At 35.8% G+C, this 22892-nt stretch overlaps 1 protein-coding gene and 1 long non-coding RNA gene across 2 annotated transcripts; both read right to left on the minus strand.

Moving 5' to 3' along the window:
- Nucleotides 1–429: 429 nt before the first annotated feature.
- On the minus strand, nucleotides 430–12381 carry LOC105032526 (FAD-linked sulfhydryl oxidase ERV1). The gene is made up of 6 exons (XM_010906986.4): nucleotides 11766–12381; nucleotides 11589–11666; nucleotides 6986–7033; nucleotides 3005–3069; nucleotides 907–984; nucleotides 430–787 (listed from the first exon to the last, which is right to left on the minus strand). Exons 1-6 carry the CDS (start codon nucleotides 11967–11969, stop codon nucleotides 694–696), a joined length of 567 nt encoding a protein of 188 aa, XP_010905288.1. The 5' UTR covers nucleotides 11970–12381; the 3' UTR covers nucleotides 430–693.
- An 8544-nt stretch (nucleotides 12382–20925) lies between these two features.
- Nucleotides 20926–21633, minus strand: LOC105032525 (uncharacterized). The gene is made up of 2 exons (XR_829826.3): nucleotides 21432–21633; nucleotides 20926–21189 (listed from the first exon to the last, which is right to left on the minus strand). It is a non-coding gene; the product is annotated as an uncharacterized lncRNA (long non-coding RNA).
- Nucleotides 21634–22892: the final 1259 nt, after the last annotated feature.

Genomic DNA, 22892 nt, shown 5'->3' on the forward strand with positions numbered 1-22892 from the left:
ATTCAATTTTGCTTAAGCCAAACCAAATATGGAGCAACAAATGGACCAATATATAGACCAAATATGGACAGCTGTTTTGGTGCAGTCAGGTCATTTCATTATATCCAATTGAAGCCCGCAAAACCTCCTTGTAATAGAATAAAAGATGATGATGATTTTTTATTAAAAAAAAAATCCAAACAGTCATAAATGAAAAACTAGAAAGGAAAGAACAAGAGTTTTGAATAAAATAATAAATAGAACATACTATAACTCCATTTACTTCTCTCATGCTACAATCTTGACATCTGCATTGCGACCTGCCTACCATAACTTCACTGGAAAAAGTTAACCCTTCATGTCATCCACTAGGTTCGGATGGGCTGGGGCAACTGTACTTTTTTACCTTTCAGTTGCATCAGGAAAAAGAGAGGAAAAAAAACTTCAGGATTATAAGAAAAGTAGTAATATTTGAAGTAAATATTCCATGACATTTTCTATTCTATTATCCTGCACAAAAACATCACATTTTTGGTATACGGTTATACTGGTTACTCTCTCTCTCTCTCTCTCTCTCTCTCTCTGTATGTGTGTGTACGTTTGTATGAAAGGTGGAAAATATTCCATGACGTTTTCTATTCTATTATCCTGTACAAAATATTGGTCTATATTTGTTACTCTCTCTCTCTCTCTCTGGGCGCATGCGCGCAAGAACTAACTGCCTTCAACATCACAACCACCATCCTCGCAGTCCAGTTTACCCCATCTTGCATTCACTCTTTCGCTGGGGAATGTCAGTTTCCCGAGGCTGCCAAAATAAGAACCACCCATGCTTTTAGTTACAACAGAGGAGGCATTTTCAAAATATAATTATCCTCTTAGCAGATTGTGGAGAAGAAATGGAGGTTAAGATGGGCAGACCATAACCTTCGATTCACAACGTTGTGTACATGACATAGCCACTGAGAAAACTCAGCCTGCGATCCTGCCTGTACAGGATTTGCTCTGCCAAACAATGAAAAGTGAACCCCCACCCCAAAAAAAGGGAGCACAAATTAGGTAATAGGTAGATGAATTCTTAGAATACTTAATCTCAGCAGGTATGCTGTGTATATTCAGAAGAATACAATACAAATGCTTTTATGAGATCCAACATGATTTATGCTCAAAATTGACACAGAAAATCAGCCAAACAGAAGATATGTTGTACTGAAACCGGTGCAATTTTCTAAACAGATGAACAAGCACTAGAAATGGGTAAGATAAATTAAGCCAACCAAACAAAGCTCAGAACATGCAGATTGAACCGGAAAGAAGTATTTCCTCAAACAATGTGCCGATGGATGTGGTAATTAGTAGGTTGTGTGTGCACACGTGTGCTCGTGTTTTGATCTTGGGCGGCAGCCACCAATTATATATCGTTGTACTTGAGGATGGCAACAGCCAAGACTTTATCAGAGGAAGCCAAAATGGTCATAGAGCAGATGATTCCTATGTCGTTTTACTTGTTTAATATTCTTCCTTTTTTTTTCCTGAAAGTTACACAAGAAGGATGCAGCCGTAACAAGCCCACCTCTCCTCAAAATTCAACATGACTTAAGATTGACCCACCCTTGTAGCCTATAGGAGACATGAGACACCTAACCAGCATAACTTATTCCATCTATATGGGACAGATTTATTGGATGAAGCTGAAATCTAGTAAAGTTTGAAATGTACTACAAAATGATTTATAAGCTGACATTAATTGTCAAAAAATTGATGCCAATAAAAGGACCTGGCATGACTGGCTTGTTGGTAGTTCAGAAAGTTACCTTACCGTTTATATAGTTATAACTCATTCAACCAGGCACTGCTCACTAACCCTCCAAGGCTCTTCTAAGCCTTGGAAGGTCTAAACAACAAGAAGATAAGATCTGTCATTAGAACCAAAATCATGTGCCAACAGTTATAACTCATTCAACCAGGCACTGCTCACTAACCCTCCAAGGCTCTTCTAAGCCTTGGAGGGTCTAAACAACAAGAAAATAAGATCTGTCATTAGAACCAAAATCATGTCCAGGGCACATGTTACAACAAATATACATAGATGGATTCTCTCGTGTCTCTAAATTCTAATTCCGGACCAAATTCCTATATACTGAAATTTACGTTCTTTTTCACTTTTTATTCATTGTTCCCATCTCCTCCAGAGGGGCGCATCATAAAAATTAGAGAGTGTGAAAAACAGGATCAAACACTATTGTCTTTTAAAGGTAAACATTGTAAAGATAAATCTATAACAGTCAAAAATGAATTTGACTATTGTGACATTGCTTCAATGCCCAGATATTCAAAGGCTCTTTGACTTCCATAAAAATTAACCATAACTATCAAAAACATAAAACAAAGGGATGCGAAATTTATGCAAAATAATTTCAATCAAATGCAATGCAACTTTGGCTTTTGATTAATATTGATGGTGCTATTACACTTTTGCCTTGCAACATTTCTAACCTTGATTACATTATTAGACTAAGCATATAAAAGTTGATTGTCATGTTGAGTATGAAATGCCTTAGCCTCATTTTCCATTAAAGAAAAAAAAGCAGATAAAGTAAATATCACAATGTCATATGGTAAGCATATTATACAGGTACCTTAAACAAGCTTGAAGTTACCCATCTACCTTCTAAGAAAACTAGATACACCAAAAGACCAGCCAGTTAGAGGCAAATAAGATAATGTGATTATAGACATGCAGAGGCAAATATGTTACATTTACTTCTCAGTTTGCATCATGCATTAATGCCAAAGTTTAGAGTTAAAACATTTTCTTTTACCTCAGAATAAGTCATGTTAACATTTGAATAGATTTCCCCCCTCAATATCCTAGAAAATATACAAAGGATTCCCTTTACCCAAGGACACTTGAATGTATTGTTATTTGATAAAATGCTCTCTAATACTTGATGCCATCGAGGTGCTTAAATAATATGAAAAAAGACCAAATTGGATATGAACAATCCTGCGGTAGATATCTTACTTCAACACTTCTTTAAAATGATCTGCACATTCTTTACATGGGTAAAGTCGAGATATTATGGCCATCTGCATGTACAGAATAACACTTGATCATCCTTATATCTAGATAGTAATGAAATATTTCCATTATGCTAAACACAAGAACCTCATTACAAGAACTAAGTCAATAACATACTATTGCAGAAAACATAAATAGTGAGAAATTCAAGTGATGTCGAAGAAAAAAGAATTTGACTAATGTCAGTAGAGTACATATGCTACTCCGAAGAGAATGAACATGACGAAGATAGGTCGCACTTCTATAACATTTAAGGACCAAGAAGCAATAATGCATATGTACAGTCACTAAATTAACACAAAAGTAAAACCAAAACAATGGTTATATGAATTCATCACAGTTTTATAAGAAAATTACAAAACATCTCTTAACCTCTAGTACTAATAAAACAATAAAGTGCAAATGATGCACATGCAATTGCCTTGTGCTATAATTTGCAATTTCCCAAATTAAACTCCATGTAAGGGAAACAAGGAATGAAAGAAAGAAAGGAGAGAATTAGTTGTTTATAGCAGGAGAGAATTAGTTGTTTATAGCATCTATTGGACCCTTTTTTTTTGTAGGGTTAGCAATTTTTGTCCCGCATCCACAAATCCACCTGAAATAAACAGGCTTCTTTGAGGTCTTTTTATAATTGGGTCAGATTTGGGTTAGGTAGCCAATACCCTATCATACAGGGGTTGTGTTTGTATTTGGACCCTGAACCACTGGGATAGCCGAAAAAAAGCATGGTGATTTATGCCCTAGTCAACGTTTGGTTTTGATGACTAAAAAGGCCATGTGCGCTATGGTTGAGAATAAAAATCTGAAAAGAAAAGTGAAGTGGATAATGTGAGATTTATCATTTTTCTCCAATTTAATTTATCCTCTCTCTCTGTGAGTGCATGTGTGTGTCACACACACATACACAGATAGATAACACTTTAGTTGGATGCCAACCCCAGATCCTCTCTTCTTAAGCTATTTTGATTTTTTTTTTCATATTTTAATGTAAATAACCAAGAATAGAAGCCTGAATAAGGTCAAGGGTTCATATAAGATAAATAGGTTGAGCATGGGCTTATTCTTTTCAACCCGATTATAAAATATGTTGGATATGGATTTAGGATTCAGATGGAATCTTGAGGACCATTAGACTACTTGCAGCAGAACATTGGAATCTTTAATCATGAGATTACCATATAAAGAAGCATACATAAAGGTTGGAATAATTTATATCTATCCATGGTGATGAATCTGATGCAGATCTTCATCTTTTTAGGAAATATCGAGGCCATGAAAGCACACGAACCCTACAAGAATTACTACTCCCAGCTGCTTTAGTCCATGTACCTATCTCTTAGAACTCTGTTTGGCTCTGAGTCCTCAGGAACTGCAAGCCAAGGGGATACATTGCTGGAGAGGCTTGTCCCACAGGCTTTCTTTCTCTCCTTCTCCCTCTCTTTTCTTATTGGAGAAAGACCCCTTGAATGCCTCTCTCTCTTTCTATCTTCCTCTTTCTCTTCTTCTTGCCTTTCACATCCCAAGCTAGGGAATGCCTCCTCTTTTTATAGAGGGGGTGCCCCTTCTACCGAGTCCTAAAAGGAGTCAGCATCCCAAAGCTCCCCCCTCTTAGGAATCCTACTTAGACTCCAAGTAGGAGAGAGAGAAGGGGCAACAGCCAGCTAAGGTAGCGACCCCCATCTTCTAGAAAGGCAGCTCAATTAGGGCGCTCCATGCAGCTCAATTAGCACCAACCTTGGAATTGGCTCGCACTTGGGTTCCACCCAAGTGGCTGATTGGGCCTAACCAGGTCTTTCCTGACCTGACCAAGCCCAATCCAAGTGCACTCATGTTAATTTTCTAGCCTAATCTCTTCTCCAGTGTAATTTGGACCTTTCTTGATTCGATCAATGAGAGAGAACCCACTTTGAATCCAATCCTAATTGAACTAGAGATAGACAGGGAATGTTACATGCATTATTAGGATAGATCAACTCAGGTTCTCACTGACCAAAGGCTTGCTTCTTTAGGTCCACTTAGTCACACATTAGCTAGAAGGTCCAACATAGGAGTATGGAGCCCATATCATATTACTGAACCTCTTAGTGAGTAGGATGAAACCAGTTGGTCTTCCTAATCTGGCACAAGCAACATGCTGCAATTCAATCCCCTATGATTTCAGTATCCCCATATGACTATTAGCATGGGACCATTAGACTCTTAATCATACACATTCATGGCCCATTAGAATACTAGATCATGTCAGACATTCTTTTATGAAAATTACTTGTGCAAAACTTTTTTCAAAAAAATTAATTATTATACACAATAATTTTTAAAATGATTATTTTCAAATCTTTTCAAGTTATTGCCTAGGCCCCAAGACTTATATGTCTAATCATATCTTCTTTGTTTTTTTTTAATATGGACACTTTGCTATTATGGTGGTTCCATGTTGGATAGCCTAACCCTCTCATATCCAAATCTAGTAAACTATCATAGCTCCTATCAAGAACAAAGTGCAAGATGTTATGATTAACACATTGACTTGCCTACAAATTTACTGGCCTCTGGATTATAACATGGTGCCTTTCCTTTCAGATCAAAGGACTATTTGCAAGCTCATGCATCTAGTCATACCACTACCCCTGATAGTGCTTTTTGAGATACATTGTCAGTGTTAACCGCTCAATATGATAGCACACTCAAATATTAGTGGGAAGTTTGATCTCAATAAAGGAGGAACTCCATACCATCATTGTCCATCTTGGCAGCCTTATTGGTGCGATGGCAACCTCACCCATAGCTGTGAGCAAATTTTAAGTACCTAGGTCTATTAAATCCTTCCCATGGACCCTGTCCGCTTGGATAAAACCCCATAGTAATGGTTGATGTATGGCACATACAATACATTGTATGTGATAATGGAAAAGGCAATATCATGAATTAAATCCAATAAATGTTTATAATTATATGCAAATGACTTTTAGGGCATATATTACCCTAATAGGTTCATTTTGACCTAACCCAAAGTTGATCCAACCCGATCAGTCCTGACTCATTGCCACCCCTAATTTTCAGTCATGCATGGAATTTACTGCTCATAAAAACAAAATATAAATGCATGACAACAAAAGGCATGAGCCGCATGACACTTCAAGTGCCGGCGCTTCAAAGACAAGAGTTGGTAGTGTAAAGATGTGACATGGACACTCATATGCCTCAAGAATACCTTGCTGGTTCTATTGTTACAAGCTAACTCCAGCGTATGCTGAAGGCTAACCAATCTATTAAGCTAACTGCCTATTAATATGAAGAGGTCAATTAACACATTTGTACACTTTGAAGCGAAACTTAGTATTCAGAATGTATTAGTTTTCCAATGGTGAAATAATATCAAAAAAGCATATGAACAAATAATGAGATAAAAAATGTAGCCTTAACAATTAATTACATTTTGTAAAGTTCTTGATTTCCAATTGCATAAACAAAAGCTATGATGGGAAAAAGTATGAGGGAACTTTCATTTGTGGATTAATTGGTTAGAGAAAGCAAGCACAATTTCTAATAACAATGACAAGTTTTCTGTAGCAAAAAGGAAACAAAATCTCTATAAGCAGAGGAGTTCTTGAAAATTAATGCATCGTTACTTAGTAAGTGACTCTATAAATTACATATTACAGATATGTTTAAAACTTCATGGCAACTAATGCAAATTTATTTCTACTATATCACCCTATTTCATGATAAATGCAGTGCCAAATATGTTTCACGGAGCAATTGCTAAATAAACTATAATTAGATGTAAGAGGTATTGATGGTTGTCCTCCAAGACAATGCAACATCAGATGACTATTTGAATGTCCTCAAGGCATCATCCTTTTACAATAAAAAAATAGTTAACAGTACAAGTACAGAAAAATGCATATCATTACATCATACCAGTTCTTTTGCATCTCGTTTTTGTTGTCTAGTTGGTTGGTCTGGAAACTGAAAAAAATCAAGTAGATTAAATCAAAATGTGGCGAATGTATGGAAGCTAACTTAAAGAATTCAGATAGCACTTCATAATTCTTATCCTTGGCTTAAAGTAAAGTGAGCATTTTTTTTTGGGTACAAAAAGTGAGTGGTATTTATTCGTGGAAACTAAAGACATCGGTTTTCACAGATGAGTCAAATGCCATACATCGTGCAAGTGAGTTGGTCACAAAAGCTTCAGCTGACACAGTTCCATACCTCAGGTTTGTTCCATAAATAAGATGATGTTTATTTAATTAATTAAACAACATAGAAAGTCAAAGATCTCATATGAAGAACTTTTTTTTATCTTAAACTCTTCTCAGTTTCACAAACTTCAGGCTAGGGAAGGAGTATCGTGTGGTTTTTTATTGTTCCAGAACCAGACCATGAAATGAGAGAAAAGGTGTCAAGACTAGATAACTCCATGACTTGTTTGTTACCCATCATCCATGCAATCTTCCCTTGTCAAACTTCAGATCCTATATATGCATTTCTTTTCATGATAACTGGAAAGAAGGAACTCCCGATCACCCACCAGAATTCATCAGTATGGCCATTATTTTGCTGAAGGTGTACCCCAAGTTCAAAACTTAATTATCCCAACTACACCCAAGATCACCTTTTATTTCAACCCTTAGCACACTGAAGCCATGTTACCATCGATTAACGGCAATGCTTTGATGGGCCCCACCTACCCATCTAGGACAGACACCCCCTCCCCTTCCTCCCCCCCCCCCCCAAAAAAAAAAAAAAAATCCCAGCTCATCCTAAACTGGTCCGACTTAAATCACTGAACTTGCTGGACAGTAATCCGAACTTAGGCTAGGTCCTTGAGTTGGAGGAAGATTTGTTGGAGTTTGATGTTGATGATGGTGGTAAAAGATAGACATAAATATGGTTTATGCATTTAGTTGTACATTTACCATTTGGGATTTTACCTTTTGGATATTTTTACCTTTGGGATATTTTCATTGTAATAGGATAAGTAGAAGATATTTTGGGCGTGTTGGACTTCAAGCAGTTATTGTGGGCGACCATGAGAGCTGTATGACTAAAGCTAAATGTTTGGGCATGCTTGGCATCGTTTTTATTTCTTATCTTCTTTTTTTAAATAGAATTATAAAAACCAAAATAAAATATGTTTGGTGTTATTTTTTTATTTTCTATTTTCTACAGTCATTTTCATTATTTCAAGAGAAAATGAACATAAGAAATCCTTACTTTCACTATTCTTGAGAACAAGACACTCATTTTCTTTATGACTGCCAATACAACCTCTACCACCCACCACTACTACTGTCGCCACTATCACCATCATCTTTGCCTCTACCATAACCATTGCCACCACCCTCACCATCTCCACAATGCCACTGCCTCTATCACACCATTGTCACCATTGTTGCCGCCTCCACCACACCGCCAAACCCCACACTGCCTCTACCACACCACCACCACCACAACACCATCACCGCCTTTGATACACTACCTCCACCATGCCATGGCCCCACCACCAATACCATCGCCATCTCTATTGCCTCCACTACCACTATCACCATGTCCACCACCATTGTCATGTTTATTTCTTAAAAAATAATTGACTATACAAAACATATTTATATTTTTAAAAATTAAAAAATAGAAACAAATTTTCATTTTTTTTTAATTTCTGAAAATAGGAAAAACAATAGTGATGCCAAGTGGCACCTTAGCTGTTGGGATAACACAAGATAAGTTGTTGATTTTAGAATATTAATTACTTTGTGTCATACTTGATGGTAGTCCAATTGTATTTCATATTTGAGTTCAGCTACAAACTAGAAAGTGACTGCCTGTGAGCCTTTGGCCAACCAGTATATATGTGCTTATGGTTCATTATGTAACTAGAGAGAAAATAATAAGTAATCTATTTGTTGCTCTATTGTTCTATCTCTATCTCTCTCATCTTCTCTACTATGGTTCTTGAACCTGCTTTCTACAATTGGTAGTAGAGTCCCTTGTGCCTGCCAGTGCAGCAAAAGTACGAATCAAGCAAGTGATGTCAAGTAGATCAAAAGACTAGCAATCACTTCTTCAAATGTGCAGTTGAAGATCAAAGAAGGTGTGTGTCATGTATTGGTAGATCTAACCACAACTGCCAAAATTCAGTGCAAGGAAGTCCTAGCGTTCGAGAATTCTCAATTACTAGAAGTGGGTGTGGCTGCAGGATCAGAGTTCAGTGTGGATGCAAGGAAGTGTGTCTCTTAATTTTTTTAGAAGCAAGTGCAAAGAGAAGTTTCATAGGAGATCTAGAGCAGGTGCAATACCCTAAGTGAGATATTCCTTCTACAGGAGAATTAAGATATGTCGTGTCTTCACATCCAAGAGTTGATGTATGTGATTAGGCATGGCTACACTAATGTGGCAAATAAGTGGGAGTACGAGAAGCTCTCTTAAGTACAAAAGGAGACTTTGGAAGGAAATTGGGGGAACGCAACATAGATCTGCACCTACCAAGAAGTAGAAGAGATATCCACAGTGAGTTTGGTGAAAAAGCTTGGGATCTTCTAGAGAAGTTGCATAATGAAGGAAGATAAAGGAAGCTAAATAAGGAAGTGGACCAGATGACAATTATGATCATTTGCATGAAGAAGCTATAGTCAAGCTTGTTACAAGGAGAATCCATTTTTGTTACTAATGCATATAGTAATTGTGGAGAAGATAAAAATAGAGTGGATATGAGCCATGTAGAATTGTTTCATAGATGAATGTCAAGAACCGTCTAAGATGTGACTGAAGAAGCTCCTCCAAATCTAAAGCACATGGAGAAGATCAAGATGCTACAAATGGATCTATGGAGATCCGAACTTTAAAGAGTTCATCAATGAAAAGCCATATGGCAAGGATATAAGAATTATGTTGGCTTCAAAATGAAATGGATGCCAAGATAGTTTAGCATCTCCAACAAGTCAAGACATGCCAATAAATGGAATATGAGCTCCATCAAAAATTAGCTGCTAATAAAGTGAGATCCAAAGGTTCACAAGAATGGATGGTTGGATCTACTGTGTGGGAGAGTTGGCAAGGTGTTGCAGATTCCAATCATTACAATGGAGGCAGTGATAGCTAATTTAGTATTTCAGGGTATCAACAAAGTTTGGATCAAGAAGGGCCATTAGACGTACAATCCAAATTTAGACTTAGGCCTTTGAGTTAGAGAATGATTTGTTGTAGTCTATGTCATCAAGGGTGGTAAACTACAGACTCAAATATGATTTAGGTATTCCGATAGAGTTTACTTTTTGGATATGTACATTTAATTAGGGTAAGTAGAAGATAGTCTAGTCATACTAGACTTGTTTAGTAGTTGTGGTTTTTAAGAGAGCTGTTTGGCTAGAGTTAAAAGTTGAGCTATTGCGATAAGATAAGATGACTTATGAGTGGTTATCACTTTGAATTTAACTTGATGGGAAGCCAACCTTACTTGGTATTTGAGTTTGAGTTGGAAACTAGAAAATAATTGCCTTTGAACTTTTGGACAACTTGTATGAGTCTATGTCTGTGCTTATGGTGCATGAGTTTGAGTTAGAAACTGGGAAATAATTGCCTCTGAACTTTTGGCGAACTCGTATGAGTCTCTGTGTCTGTGCATATGGTGCATCATGAAACCAAAGAGAAAAATAATAAACAATTAATAGATTCACCCTTGCTCTACTTTGTTCCTTCTCCACCATTTTCCTCCACCACAAGTGCTTGAACCTGCGGAGGTTGTAGATGGACCCGTCTAGGTCCATCCTGACCTACTTAACCCGACCCAACCTAGTGAAAACCAACGCATCCCGAACCAATTGAGCCAAATAAGCCCAAACTATCCCGACCCAGTTTAGTTAAACTTCACTTGATCTGACCAACTCAACCTCCAATCTAATTTACCCTGCTACAGTTCAGTCTCAACAATTTTGGTGATGCAAAAACTGTTTCAGAAGGTACAGTTTATAGAATTGTAGTGCAGTAAGCATGCTTACACTGCTTCGTAAACTTACTGTGAAATGAACATCACCTAAATGCAACCCTCATTTTGTTCCTAGTAGTACTCTCGCAACTACATCACTTAAGCCCGAGTTTCTATGGTTTGATTGTCAAAAAAAGTCATAAGCATGCACTATAAAGTAACAAAAAATAGGACTTACATTCCCAATAGCAGCACTTTCTACCAAAAACTAATTCATAAACAACAATTTCATAACAAACTGACGCTATATCCGGGACTATAACCACTTTTCCCCGAAGAAGATTTCAATGAGCATGGCAAAGACTCTGTTTTTTTTTATTGATGGTAGAACTCAATATCAAAAAAACCAAACCACCACTATATTTTTGCTGCAAGTTTATGCTGTACCAACTTCACATTTTCCTATGGAAAGACTCAAGGGCATGAAACATCAAAATAGAGCAGCTAATCCGTGTTTAAAATCTGATCATATTTCATGAGATTAAAAATCAGATCTTTAGGAAGATGAATTCTTCGGAGAAACAATAGATCAAACACCTGGGCTGCTATACTGTGAAGCAGCGTCCACGTAGCCCTCCCGATCTCTTCTTTCGTCAAAGGAGTAACAGATTTCTTCTGAGCAAGTCCCCAAAAGAAAAGGATGCATCAGAACAACAATCCAAAAACATAATAACGTCTCATGCGATCACAAGCTGAAAGGAGTAAGGAGAATACCTTGGCGAGCGAAGCGGGCACTGAGACGTCCTCCACTGATTGAAGGATGGCGGACTCATCCAGCGTGAGGGGCTTAGGAGCTCGGGACCTTATAGGAGAGGAGGAGGTCTGGAGGTCAGAGAAGAGGTGGGAGAGATGGGCTTGGAAGCCATGGGCGAAGGAGTCGAAGGTTTTTAGGATGGCCTGGATTGGGTTTTCGGACATCTCGGCCGAGCCGTGGAGGGCGGCCAAGGGGGAAGCCGGCGCAGATATAGACACGGCAACGGCCACCCGCGGCTGGGGCAAAAAGACGACGTTTTGTGACTCAAAAAGGGGACTTCTCGGTTTCGTAGGAGAACAGGAGGCAATGGAGTCTGCGAGGTTTGAAGTATGGTAAAATTGTTAGGCTGCTCTAGAGAAGAGCACACTATTCTTCCTAATCCGGTGGGTGGCGGAAGAGGTTTGGGCCCATGGTTTTGGGTTCCGTTAACCATGGACGAGACAGAGATGTAGTTTGATGAAGCCTATCCGTGGGTGTCTCGGAAAGTAATACCAAGGGCTTGTTTAGGGACGATTCAACGGATCCCGGAGGATCCGCAGGAGGACGGGGAGAGAGAAGGGGGTTGGGGGGCGGGGCAGCGAATAGTTTATAAAATTTATAAATTAGTCCAATACAACTAGCAAATTAGGCTGGACAAAATATTCAAGTCCACTTTAAAGTTATTTTTGAATATTTTATGAATACAGGTTTAACCCAAAGAAAGATCCAGCAGGAAAAAAATTTTACCAGAGCCTATTTGAAAAATTCAATAGAATTAGATTGGTTTTTTTTGTTGGACTGGATATGCTATTTTGACATGGCCCATAATAAGCTAACATCTCTGCAACTCGAATCCTGTGGAAGGAAAAAAAAAAAAAAAAATCTCTTATTTTTACAATCTGTATATTGGCACAAGCGAGAACAACCAAATATGCCTTTAGGTCTATTTTTAATTTGTTAGACATATAAAGGGAGAGCACAACGCCCTTGTGCTCTCCCTTTATATTTCTGCTGGTATCCTCTTCCCTCCCAGATCTAGTTACATCTACGAAGGGGATTTTTGTGCCATTCCTTTATAAAATTAAAGGAACCATATGTGTGTGTATGCATATCACACTTATGCAGCAACCAAGTACTCTTGTTCCTTTGTATCCTATGTCTATGTCTGAATGAATGGTTGAGGTTTATGCTAAGATGGTGACAGTATCCCCAACATATATTAGTCCCTTCCTCTAAAGAAAAAATTATATAGACACTCCTCCAACTTTTCATAATTACACTTACACTTCAAATATTTTAATTTTTTTCAATTCAACCCTAAAAGTTACAAATTGGTTGTGATAGAGCTTACACGTCCACCTGAGCTCTAATATCATTAACTGTGAGTGTAAAATAACTAATCTATCCTCAGATTTTTATTTTTGCCAAAACATAACCCCTCTTCTAAACTAGTTAACAAAGATATTGATGAAATTTTATGTCCAAACTTATTATATGTGACAATCACGTATTTATGGATTCTCATGGAGGTGGATGGTCAGGTCATATTGCATGATTTTTATAAATGGGAAGTGCTTCGATGCTCCTTAAATATTTTTATAAAAATAGTGAGAGAGATCCTAATGTGTATGAGTGCTCCACCTTATCAAGGCAAAAGAAAAGGAGATTGGTTCGAATTAGTTTGTATTTGGATTGAAAATTTAGTAATCAAAATCCAATCCATTTACAGCTATATTAATATTGAATTCTATATCATCAAACATAGTGTTTCTTCTTTTTGATTCTCCAATTGTTTTTTGATAGAAATAGGAGGAAGTGAAGCTTCCCCCACTTTATGGAGAAGAAGTCAGTTCTCTGACTGTTTGCTGATCTTATTCCCTATTCTAGAAATGTTCTAGCCATCCAAGAGTGTCTCAGCTAATAAGTCTAAATCATTTTCTTCCTTCATCTATTTTATTTGATATGATAAAATTATCTATCAACCCAATATTTGAAATTCTCATAAAGCAGGCTTCTATTGATTATGGACTGATTTCTTATTGTGATTTATTACAAAAATACAGGCTAAGTTATCGTCTGAATAAATAATTAAAGAGCCCATACTTACCTGTGATCATATTATTTTGAGTCCTATTTCTTAGTCATATGATGTAGTAGATATCGGTATAAGCCTGATCGATTAATAGGCTCAGTGATAGGTGGACCTATTAACATTATTAACTGGATTAGGTCTCCATTCCACTTCTATATATATCTACTTATAGAGAAACTCTAAGGCATAAAGATCTTTGCATTCCTAGGATGGAACTCATCCCATTGAGAAGACAAATATAAGGAGGAGAAGGAGAGGAAGATCTATCCCATGTTGTTTTCTTCTTCTACATGACGTTCCAACAAAGATCATCAATGGCTGCTCAAGGATCTCATGGATAAGTGGTAACAGGCCATGGGCTGGCAGTGTTTGGTAGATAGCATGAGATGAGGTGGCAGTCGACGGCCGTCAATTCCCATACGGATCCACAAATCCAAACACAAAAAAAAAGGGAATAGAGAGGGGTGGTGGTTCCGACCGCTGTGGTCTCCTCCTTCTTCCCCAAAGGGACCATAGGTGGCCGTCCGGCCAAGCGGCGGTGGCCTTAATGGGAGGTGGTGCTGGGCGTCAAGCTCTCTTTTCCTCCCATCAAAGATTGGAACAAAAAAAAGACTTTAGGGACCCATCGACTTCTGTCCCTACTGGTGGTGGGCGCTGAAGAGAAACCAGTGACTGATGGAGGTGATTGTAGAGGGACCAATAGTCTGCCTATTGAGGCTTCCCACCGGCCATCAGATCCGAATAAGGAGAAAGAGGGTATCGGTTCCGGCACCCCTTCCCACTACCCAATCTAGAACAAAGAGGAAATCTTTAACGGGTTTTGGGTTTCAATCCGAAATCTGAACCCGATTTGTTGCCTTAAGTTATAAATAAATTTGCATTTTAGTCTCTGCAAAATCAATTTTTAAGTTCAATACTTTAAAAATTATATTCTAGTTCCTGTGATATAATTTATTATATAAAGTCACTGTGTTACTATTTAGCCCCTGATAAAGTTTGCTATTTGATAATAGTCTTTCAAAAATTTCATTTTAGTCCTTAAGATGAAATTTGATTATTATTTAGTCCTTGTCCCTAAGTTTATTACATAATTATGATCTAATAATTATGTTATAATCCCGGCAATACAGTTTAATTGTATAAAAGCACTTAAATATGTTATTATAATTTAGTACTCTCACATTTGGTTTGGATAATGATATATTTTGGTACTAATTCCTAATTAGAGAATTATGGATTTCAAAGGATAGTGACCACCAAAGTGGTCCATTCATTGAGATTTACAGGATTTCTCTATTTGATATTTAAGAAGATTAGACATATTAAATTTTTTGATAGATTGCTTGATATCGCTGTATCAAGATGAATGAATGCATTTATGGGCATAGTTGATTGATTCTTGACTTAAAGGGCTGTAGATTTCAATGGATGATGACCACCAAAGTGGCTCATTTATTGAGATTTGTAGGATTTCTCTATCTAATATTTCATGGAATTGATATATTAATCTTTGATTAATTGCTTACTAGTAGTGCATTAAGTTGGATAAATGAATTTATGGGTATGACTGGTCGATCCCTAATTGAAGATTTATGGATTTCAATGGATGGTGACCATCAAAGTAGCCTACTCATTGGGATTTGTAAGATTCTTCTATATGATATCTTGAAAGGATTGAAAAGTATTACGAAATTATTGCATACAATCATCTCCCCAAAGGGAGCTTATTGTGTGTTATTATTTTGAAGTAAAATATTTAGTGACTACTAAGTGTACATGATCTAGAAATTCATCCTACCAAAGTAGATGGACCTCCGAAAGCTTATAATATCTTGCTAAGTTGATATCTTGCTAAGTTGATTCCACTGGATGCTAGAGAGATGTCTTATGTGAGTCACTTTCTTTTCAAAGAAAGATTGTGGCATTATACTAAAGGCTCTCATTAAAATAATACTTATAAAGATTTTCAAGCATATATCTTATCCATATTTATCCATTGATTAACTGCATAAAGGTTGTTTAGCAGTTAGCACATTTGTGTTGAATAACGTTACATATTGGAGAGAGACATCTTGTGTACTTTCTTTCCAAAAAAAAATTATGATATTACACCAAGGACTCTCATTGAAATAATGCTTATAAAGTTTTTTAAATATCTATATTATTCATATTTATCCACTGATTAACTGCATAAAGATTGTTTAGCAGTTAGCTCTCTACGTTAAGTAACATTAATGCTCCCATTAAGACTCTGATTGCAATAAACTATAAAATATGGAAACGTAAAATTGAATTGGCACTATATTTGATGGAATTTGGATATTGCATTGAGTGATGATCCTCCATCTCAGATTATAATAAGTGAGAGTACTCTAAAATATAAAATATCTATACAAAGAGATAGAGAGTGAATCATCTTAGCCTGGTGTTGTTGCAAGACTCAAGATCAGAGGACAGGGCGGATCTGGTGAAGCCAAAATGGAAGCAGGCCGTGATCTGGTCCGAATCATCCTCCAGGAACCTATGAAAGAAGTCAAAAAATTGGATGGAGATCTTTCGATTCTTGACCCTTTAATATCTAAGTCAGTTCGAGCCTTAAGAATCGGGGTGGATAAGAGTGGAAGAGCAAGAGAGATCCAATGGAACTAGAAAGGGACTAGATGGAAATTAAGGCTCTTGTTCAAATACTGACATGATTTTTCATCGACAGAGCCTCCCCCAGTCCAAGGATGTAGACTTACCGATGGAGGATTCTTGACCCTCTACTTATAGAGGGATGGTGAGGTCGTTATAAAATTTATTAGGCCATTAGAGAAGTTTGTTAGATGGTTAGATCCATCTGTAAGTAAGCTGAAATATAAGTATATGTATTAGCTGAAAATGAGGTCATACTTAGCTATATTTGACAACTGTACGTAAAATCATGGCCAGCTATAGCTTAGTTGTGGTCCACCTCGATAAAGTACCAAGGTGAAATTGCTGACAATATAGTCGACCTCGATAAGGAACTAAGGTGAGCTAAAGAGGACCGGTCAATGGCAGTTAGGACCCCTCATCTTGGGAGTAAAAAATACTAGGATATCTTCATCCAGGTCGGTCACTTACCGACTTAAGCATTTGCTTATATGTACCATAATTTGATGCTTTGAGATTGATAATTCCCTAATTTTATATAATGATGCCATGCGGCTTGGGGTTGGTTTAGTGCGCTAACACCTGAGAATCATGAAAAGTCTATTTTTGATACTTTTCTGGATGTTATACTTAAGAATAGTGACTATAAGTAATTCTTTAACCTAGTAAGAGATATGTAGAATCTAACAAAATAGAGGCTATATAGCTAATGGATAAATTAATCAATATGAAGTATGATGGTATCACGGTGTTAATGTTTACATTATGAAACTAGAGAGTACTGCACCTAAACTTAATAATTTGAAATCTAATCGTGGTGGTGAATATTTTGATCGATATGATAAATTTGGCCAACAAATAGAACCACTAGCTAAATATATGGGATAGTTGCTCAATACATTATATTTGAAACTCTTGAGCAAAATGGTGTGACTGAAAGACGTAATTACACTTATAAAAAAAATATATTAGAAGCATGATGAATAGGTGGAATTTATCATGATATCTCTAGCATGAAGCCCTAAAGACCGCCATCCATACCTTGAATAGAGTTTTTTTAGTAAGATAGTTTTCAAGTCACCTTTTGAGTTGTCAGTTGGTAGAAAGCCCAATACCAATCTTTTTCATGTCTGGGGCTGCCTTGTAAAGATTAAGTTGTATAATCCGATAATGATAGTTTGGATTAGACCTACTCGTTATTATTTGATTGGCTATCCAGATAATTCTAAAGGATATAGATTTTACTACCCTGACAGAGTATGAAGATTATTAAGTCTAATTATGCCAGCTTTTTAGAGTCTGATATGGATGATTATAGATGCTCTCATACTGGAGATATAACATTAAAAAAAAATAAGTCATTGTTCTTATTCCAGTTGTCTAAGAAAATATCATATATTATCCTAAAAGGATAGTGAGAGAGTAATATTAGATATATGAACTGATTATAGCACCTCCATAGCCAATTAATGAAGTACCAGTAAAAAAATCAGATAAAAGAAAAGGAAACTTATCATTTCTAATAACTATTTGGTTTATTTAGATGGGAATGACTATGACATTGGCCATATGATCAATACAGTCTCATATGATCATATTATTGTAAGTTTTAGTTAGCTAAATAAGTTTAAAACTATGTGTGATGCAATTTAGTTTATGATTAAAAACAAAGTATGGGATCTGATGGAAATACTTGAAGGGTCTAAGCTTATAAGGTATAAATGGGCATTTAAAATTAAAAAGACTTTAAAAGTAATATTAAATACTTCAATACCAGATTGAGAGCAAAATGATGCATAGAAAGGGGCATAAATTATAATGAGATTTTTCTTCAGTCTCTTGTGAGGATTCTTTAAGTATAATCATGACACTGGTAATTTCTTTGACCAAGAGCTTCATTAAAAGAATTTTATATAAATCAATCATAAGATTTTGTTGAGAGTGTAAAAGAACATATGGTATACAAACCTAAGGGGTATATCTATAATCTTTAGTTGTCATCGAAGAAATAATATCTTAAGTTTGATGACATTGTTGATTCTTTGGGATTTGTAGATAATAAAGTAGATCAAAATATGAATCTTAAGGTCAGTAGGAGTAAATTTAGCTTCTTTATCACATATATGGATGTTGTTTTATTTGCTAGTGGTGACTCTATTGTTGCATAAGACCAAACTTTACCATCTAAGGTCTTTGATATAAAGAATCTTAGAGAAGCCTTATTTATCTTGGCTTTAATATTCATAGGAATAGTCTGTGATATATTAAAGCTGTTTTAGAAAGCTCACATTGATTGTATATTGAATGGATTTGGTATGCATAATTATAAATGTGGTCAAGAAAGAGAAGTTCAAGAGAAACCAATATCCTAAGGACAATGTAGAAAAGAATTCATGAAGAATATGTCTCATTCAACTATTATGTATTTTGATATATGCAAAGATTTGCACCAAATTAGATATAGTATATATGTGAGTGTACTTTATATATATATAATAAACCCGAACATGAAGCATTTGGACTATAGCTAAAAGGTTATAAGATATTTATAGAATACCAAAACAAAATGTATGCTAATTTTTGAAAGTCTGATTATCTAGAAGTGATTGGATATTGTGATTATGAATTATATTGGTTGCATGGATGATGTGAAATTTAATTTTATTATATTTTAATCATGACTGAAGGAGTTATTTCTTTAAAAAGTTTAAAACAGACTCTTATGGTATTTTGTGCTATGCTGGCAGAGTTTGTAATATGTTAGGAGCTACAACTTATACTGTTTTGTTTAGGGTCTTCATCGCATGGCATATTATTATTGATTCTATCTTGAAACTATTTTAAATTTACTATGATAATAGTGCAACTATATTTTTTTAAAAAAATAATAAAAATTTTCAACACCTCTATCCATATAGAGATAAAATATTTGGCAGTCAAAGATATGATTAAAAGGAAGTCATTGTAATTGAACACGTAGAGATTGATGTAATGCTGACTGACCCATTGACCAAAGGACTTAGATTCATCATATTTATTAAACATATGAAAAACATGGGTTTATTGGAATCTTTTGATATGCCTGATTAGTGGGAGTATTATTTTTGTTGAACATCATATGGATATCATAAAGCTTTTATTTTTCATTATTTCATAATGAAATATTGCATTTACATCTATGCACATAAAGTTGATTGTAAATGCTATTTAAATGAAAGGTCTTAAGTATAAAGATGTTGCTTAAGTATAAAGGTATTGTTTGAACTAAAGTCTTAAGCATAAAGATATCGCTTAAGTATGAAAATATTAGTTATGTTGTAATTGATATCGTTGATATTATGATTCACCTTGAGACATAAAGAATTCGTCTTGAGACATATAATGAAATTATGACATAAAGTTGAAAATTGCTGTAATTTTCATTGGAAACTATAAATGGGTTTCATTTGAAACCATAAAATAGATTGATGATGAGCTTTATATGATTTGATCATATGGATACAAAGTTTGCACTATACGCACTAAATCACTGGAATCCATGTTGGTGAGATTACTAACATTTGTAATCATAGAGTGGTTTTATATCGATAAATGGTATAAAGACTGCTATGATTCAATATTAGTGGTTTTAGCGGATCGAATTTTGATTAAAAATATTATTCATTCAGATATTTGTAGATGTGGCCATATGAGGTGCACTTAGTTCGAGAGTTATTTTTAAACTATATATAATAATAATATTTTTTTAAATAAAAAAGGATCTTAATCAATATCGTCCAAATAGAAGAATGTTGAAAATTTTCATAAAGTGAGCTTTCATTGATTATGGATTGATTTCTTATTCTGATTTATTATGAAAATACGAGTTAAGTTGTCGTCTGAATAAATAGTTAAGGAGTCAATGCTTACCTGTGATCATATTATTTTGGATCCTATTATCTTAGTCGTGTGATGTAGTACATATCGATATAGATCTGATCGATTAATGGGCTCTATGATGGATGGACCCGTTAACATTACTAACTGGATTAGATCCCCACTTCACTTCGATATATATTCGCCTGTAGAGAAATTCTAGGGCATAAGGATCTTTGTGTTCCTAGGGCAAAACTCATTCTATTGAGGAGACAGGCATAAAAAGAGAAGAATAGAAAGATCTATCCCATATTGATTTGTTTTTCTATAGGACGTTCCAACAAACATCATCAATAACTGCTCAGGATCTCAAGATCCATGGAAATCAGTAACACCTAACTCTTTTTTTAAACAACATCTGCTTTTTAGTTCTGTGAGCTATGGTCCGATAGATATACTGATTTTCAGAACCCCAGATGGATTTCAAAGCAATCAAGAACCAGCCATGTCGCAATAAATTACCAGCTTATTTGATCATAGCATGGTCAGACAATTACCCCTTTTTTAGTAATTATAAAATACCTTTATTTCACTAGGCCAGGTCCAACATCCAACAAGCATTCAGCCTTAAGAGTTCAGGGCATAAACATCACTATAGTAGTAAGGAACAAAAAAAAAAAAGAAAAGAAAAGAAAAGAAAAGAAAAAGAAAACATGCATAAAAGGAAAAGAAATACAAGTATCACGTAACTCTAGTCCCCATGGGACGTCCCAACTTTCTAGTTGCTGCCGCTAATTCTTAGCTGCTGTTTTGCCACTCTTACCCTGCTTGAGAATAAAATCAAGTTGATTAGAACTACAATAAAGAAAACAATCCATATTTCTACCTATCTGCCTCTATCTAATTCTAATATTAATTCTAAATATTACATGAAAGAATACGTCCTTTAAAACTTTTCTGGCAAATGGAAAAATTAAATATATAAAGAGGTTGAGCAATCCCATGAGACTGTTTAAGAAAACCCTAGTTTTGGATGGAGACAAGCACGCAATAAAATCCTGTTTACCTTCTTCTTAGGCTCTCGAGGCTTTTGGTCAGCCTTTTTGGAGGCCTGCTTAGACCCTGGGCCCTGTGTGCACTCTCCCCTGCCTTGGGCTGTGCTGCGAGCCCAGGTTTCGAAGCCTGTGCGGAAGCCATTCCCCTCACAACTCCCCTCTCACACAGCAGGAAGCTAGGAAGAACTCTTGTGGGTGGTCCTTGGCTTGGGTACTTTGTCACTGCTTGGAGGTTGGTATTTATAGCAAAGCTTTGGTAGTGCAAAGCATGAGAATTAGATTCAAAATCCAAGAATAAAGTTGGCTTGAATAATTGTATCATGAGAATATTGAATGGTGGCAGGTTAATGGAGGCTTTTACATGGAATTAGATGCGTTTTAGCTGCGCATCTTGGTATAATATTGAATATGATTTGGAGATGATTTGATGCAGTGTGGACATTTGTTGATGCTGGCACGTTGAATCCATTAGGAAACCAGTTTGGAATACAAAAAAGAGATTCATGTGTGCAGAGATTCTAATGCCAAATTATGCAAGGACATACCACTTTACAAGATTCATAATGCCATGATTCTTTTTTGATAAGAGATAAACCTTGCTTAAAGGTTGCTCTTTGCACCTTATTCGACTGTCCATGAGGTTGGCCTAACCAAGAGGATGGTACAAACTCTTGTTGTTTCTTCTCAAGTATGATTCAACTGTTGCGTAATTCGAAGCAATCATTCTTAATGAACTTTTTAATCTTATTAATTGGGCAAGCTTCTTGAATACATTTCATGATCTTAATGAAATGTTAATGGACATCTTGCTTGTCTTGTCTCCAAAAAAAAAAAAATCTGAATGTTTTTGTTAACGTCTATTCTGATTAACAGCTTCCTGATTTTTACTTCATCTGATCTCACAAATCACTTGCTATTTGTGATATAAAATTCTAATCAGCATGATAGTATGGGAAATAACTTTAACAAGTTTCGCAACTACAAGGTTGATCACTGATATATGTTTTACCACCATGTGCTTGTTAATGTTTTAGAGTTAGAATGATGTAATTTGGATGATATTGTGTATGATGAACAAGCTGCACAATGTGGATGGACCAGATTGTAGATTTTTTTTTTCTTATTTTTGAGACCAAAAAATGCATTGCATCATTACAGATGTTAAGTTCCTAATTGACATTGCCAAGGAAGGGTTTAGCCATATAAAAGATTTGAGGAAACAATGCATAAAAGTGTTAGAGTTCTGAACAAAACAATTATTGTCCTCAAATTAGAAGGCTAGAGAAGTTTTATGATTTTTTTTTTTTTAAAGAAAAAGTTGGATGAATCTAGCAGCAGGAGTGGAATAGAAAGCCAGAGAACTTGCAAGATGGATGCTTGATTTACTGTGCAGCTTCAAATATTAACAATCTTATTTATCATAGTAAAGTACATCGTGTTCTAGGACAAATAATACAATCAAGGAGATTGTC

Source organism: Elaeis guineensis, chromosome 13, assembly GCF_000442705.2.
Source record: "Elaeis guineensis isolate ETL-2024a chromosome 13, EG11, whole genome shotgun sequence".
Classification (NCBI taxonomy): Eukaryota; Viridiplantae; Streptophyta; class Magnoliopsida; order Arecales; family Arecaceae; genus Elaeis; species Elaeis guineensis.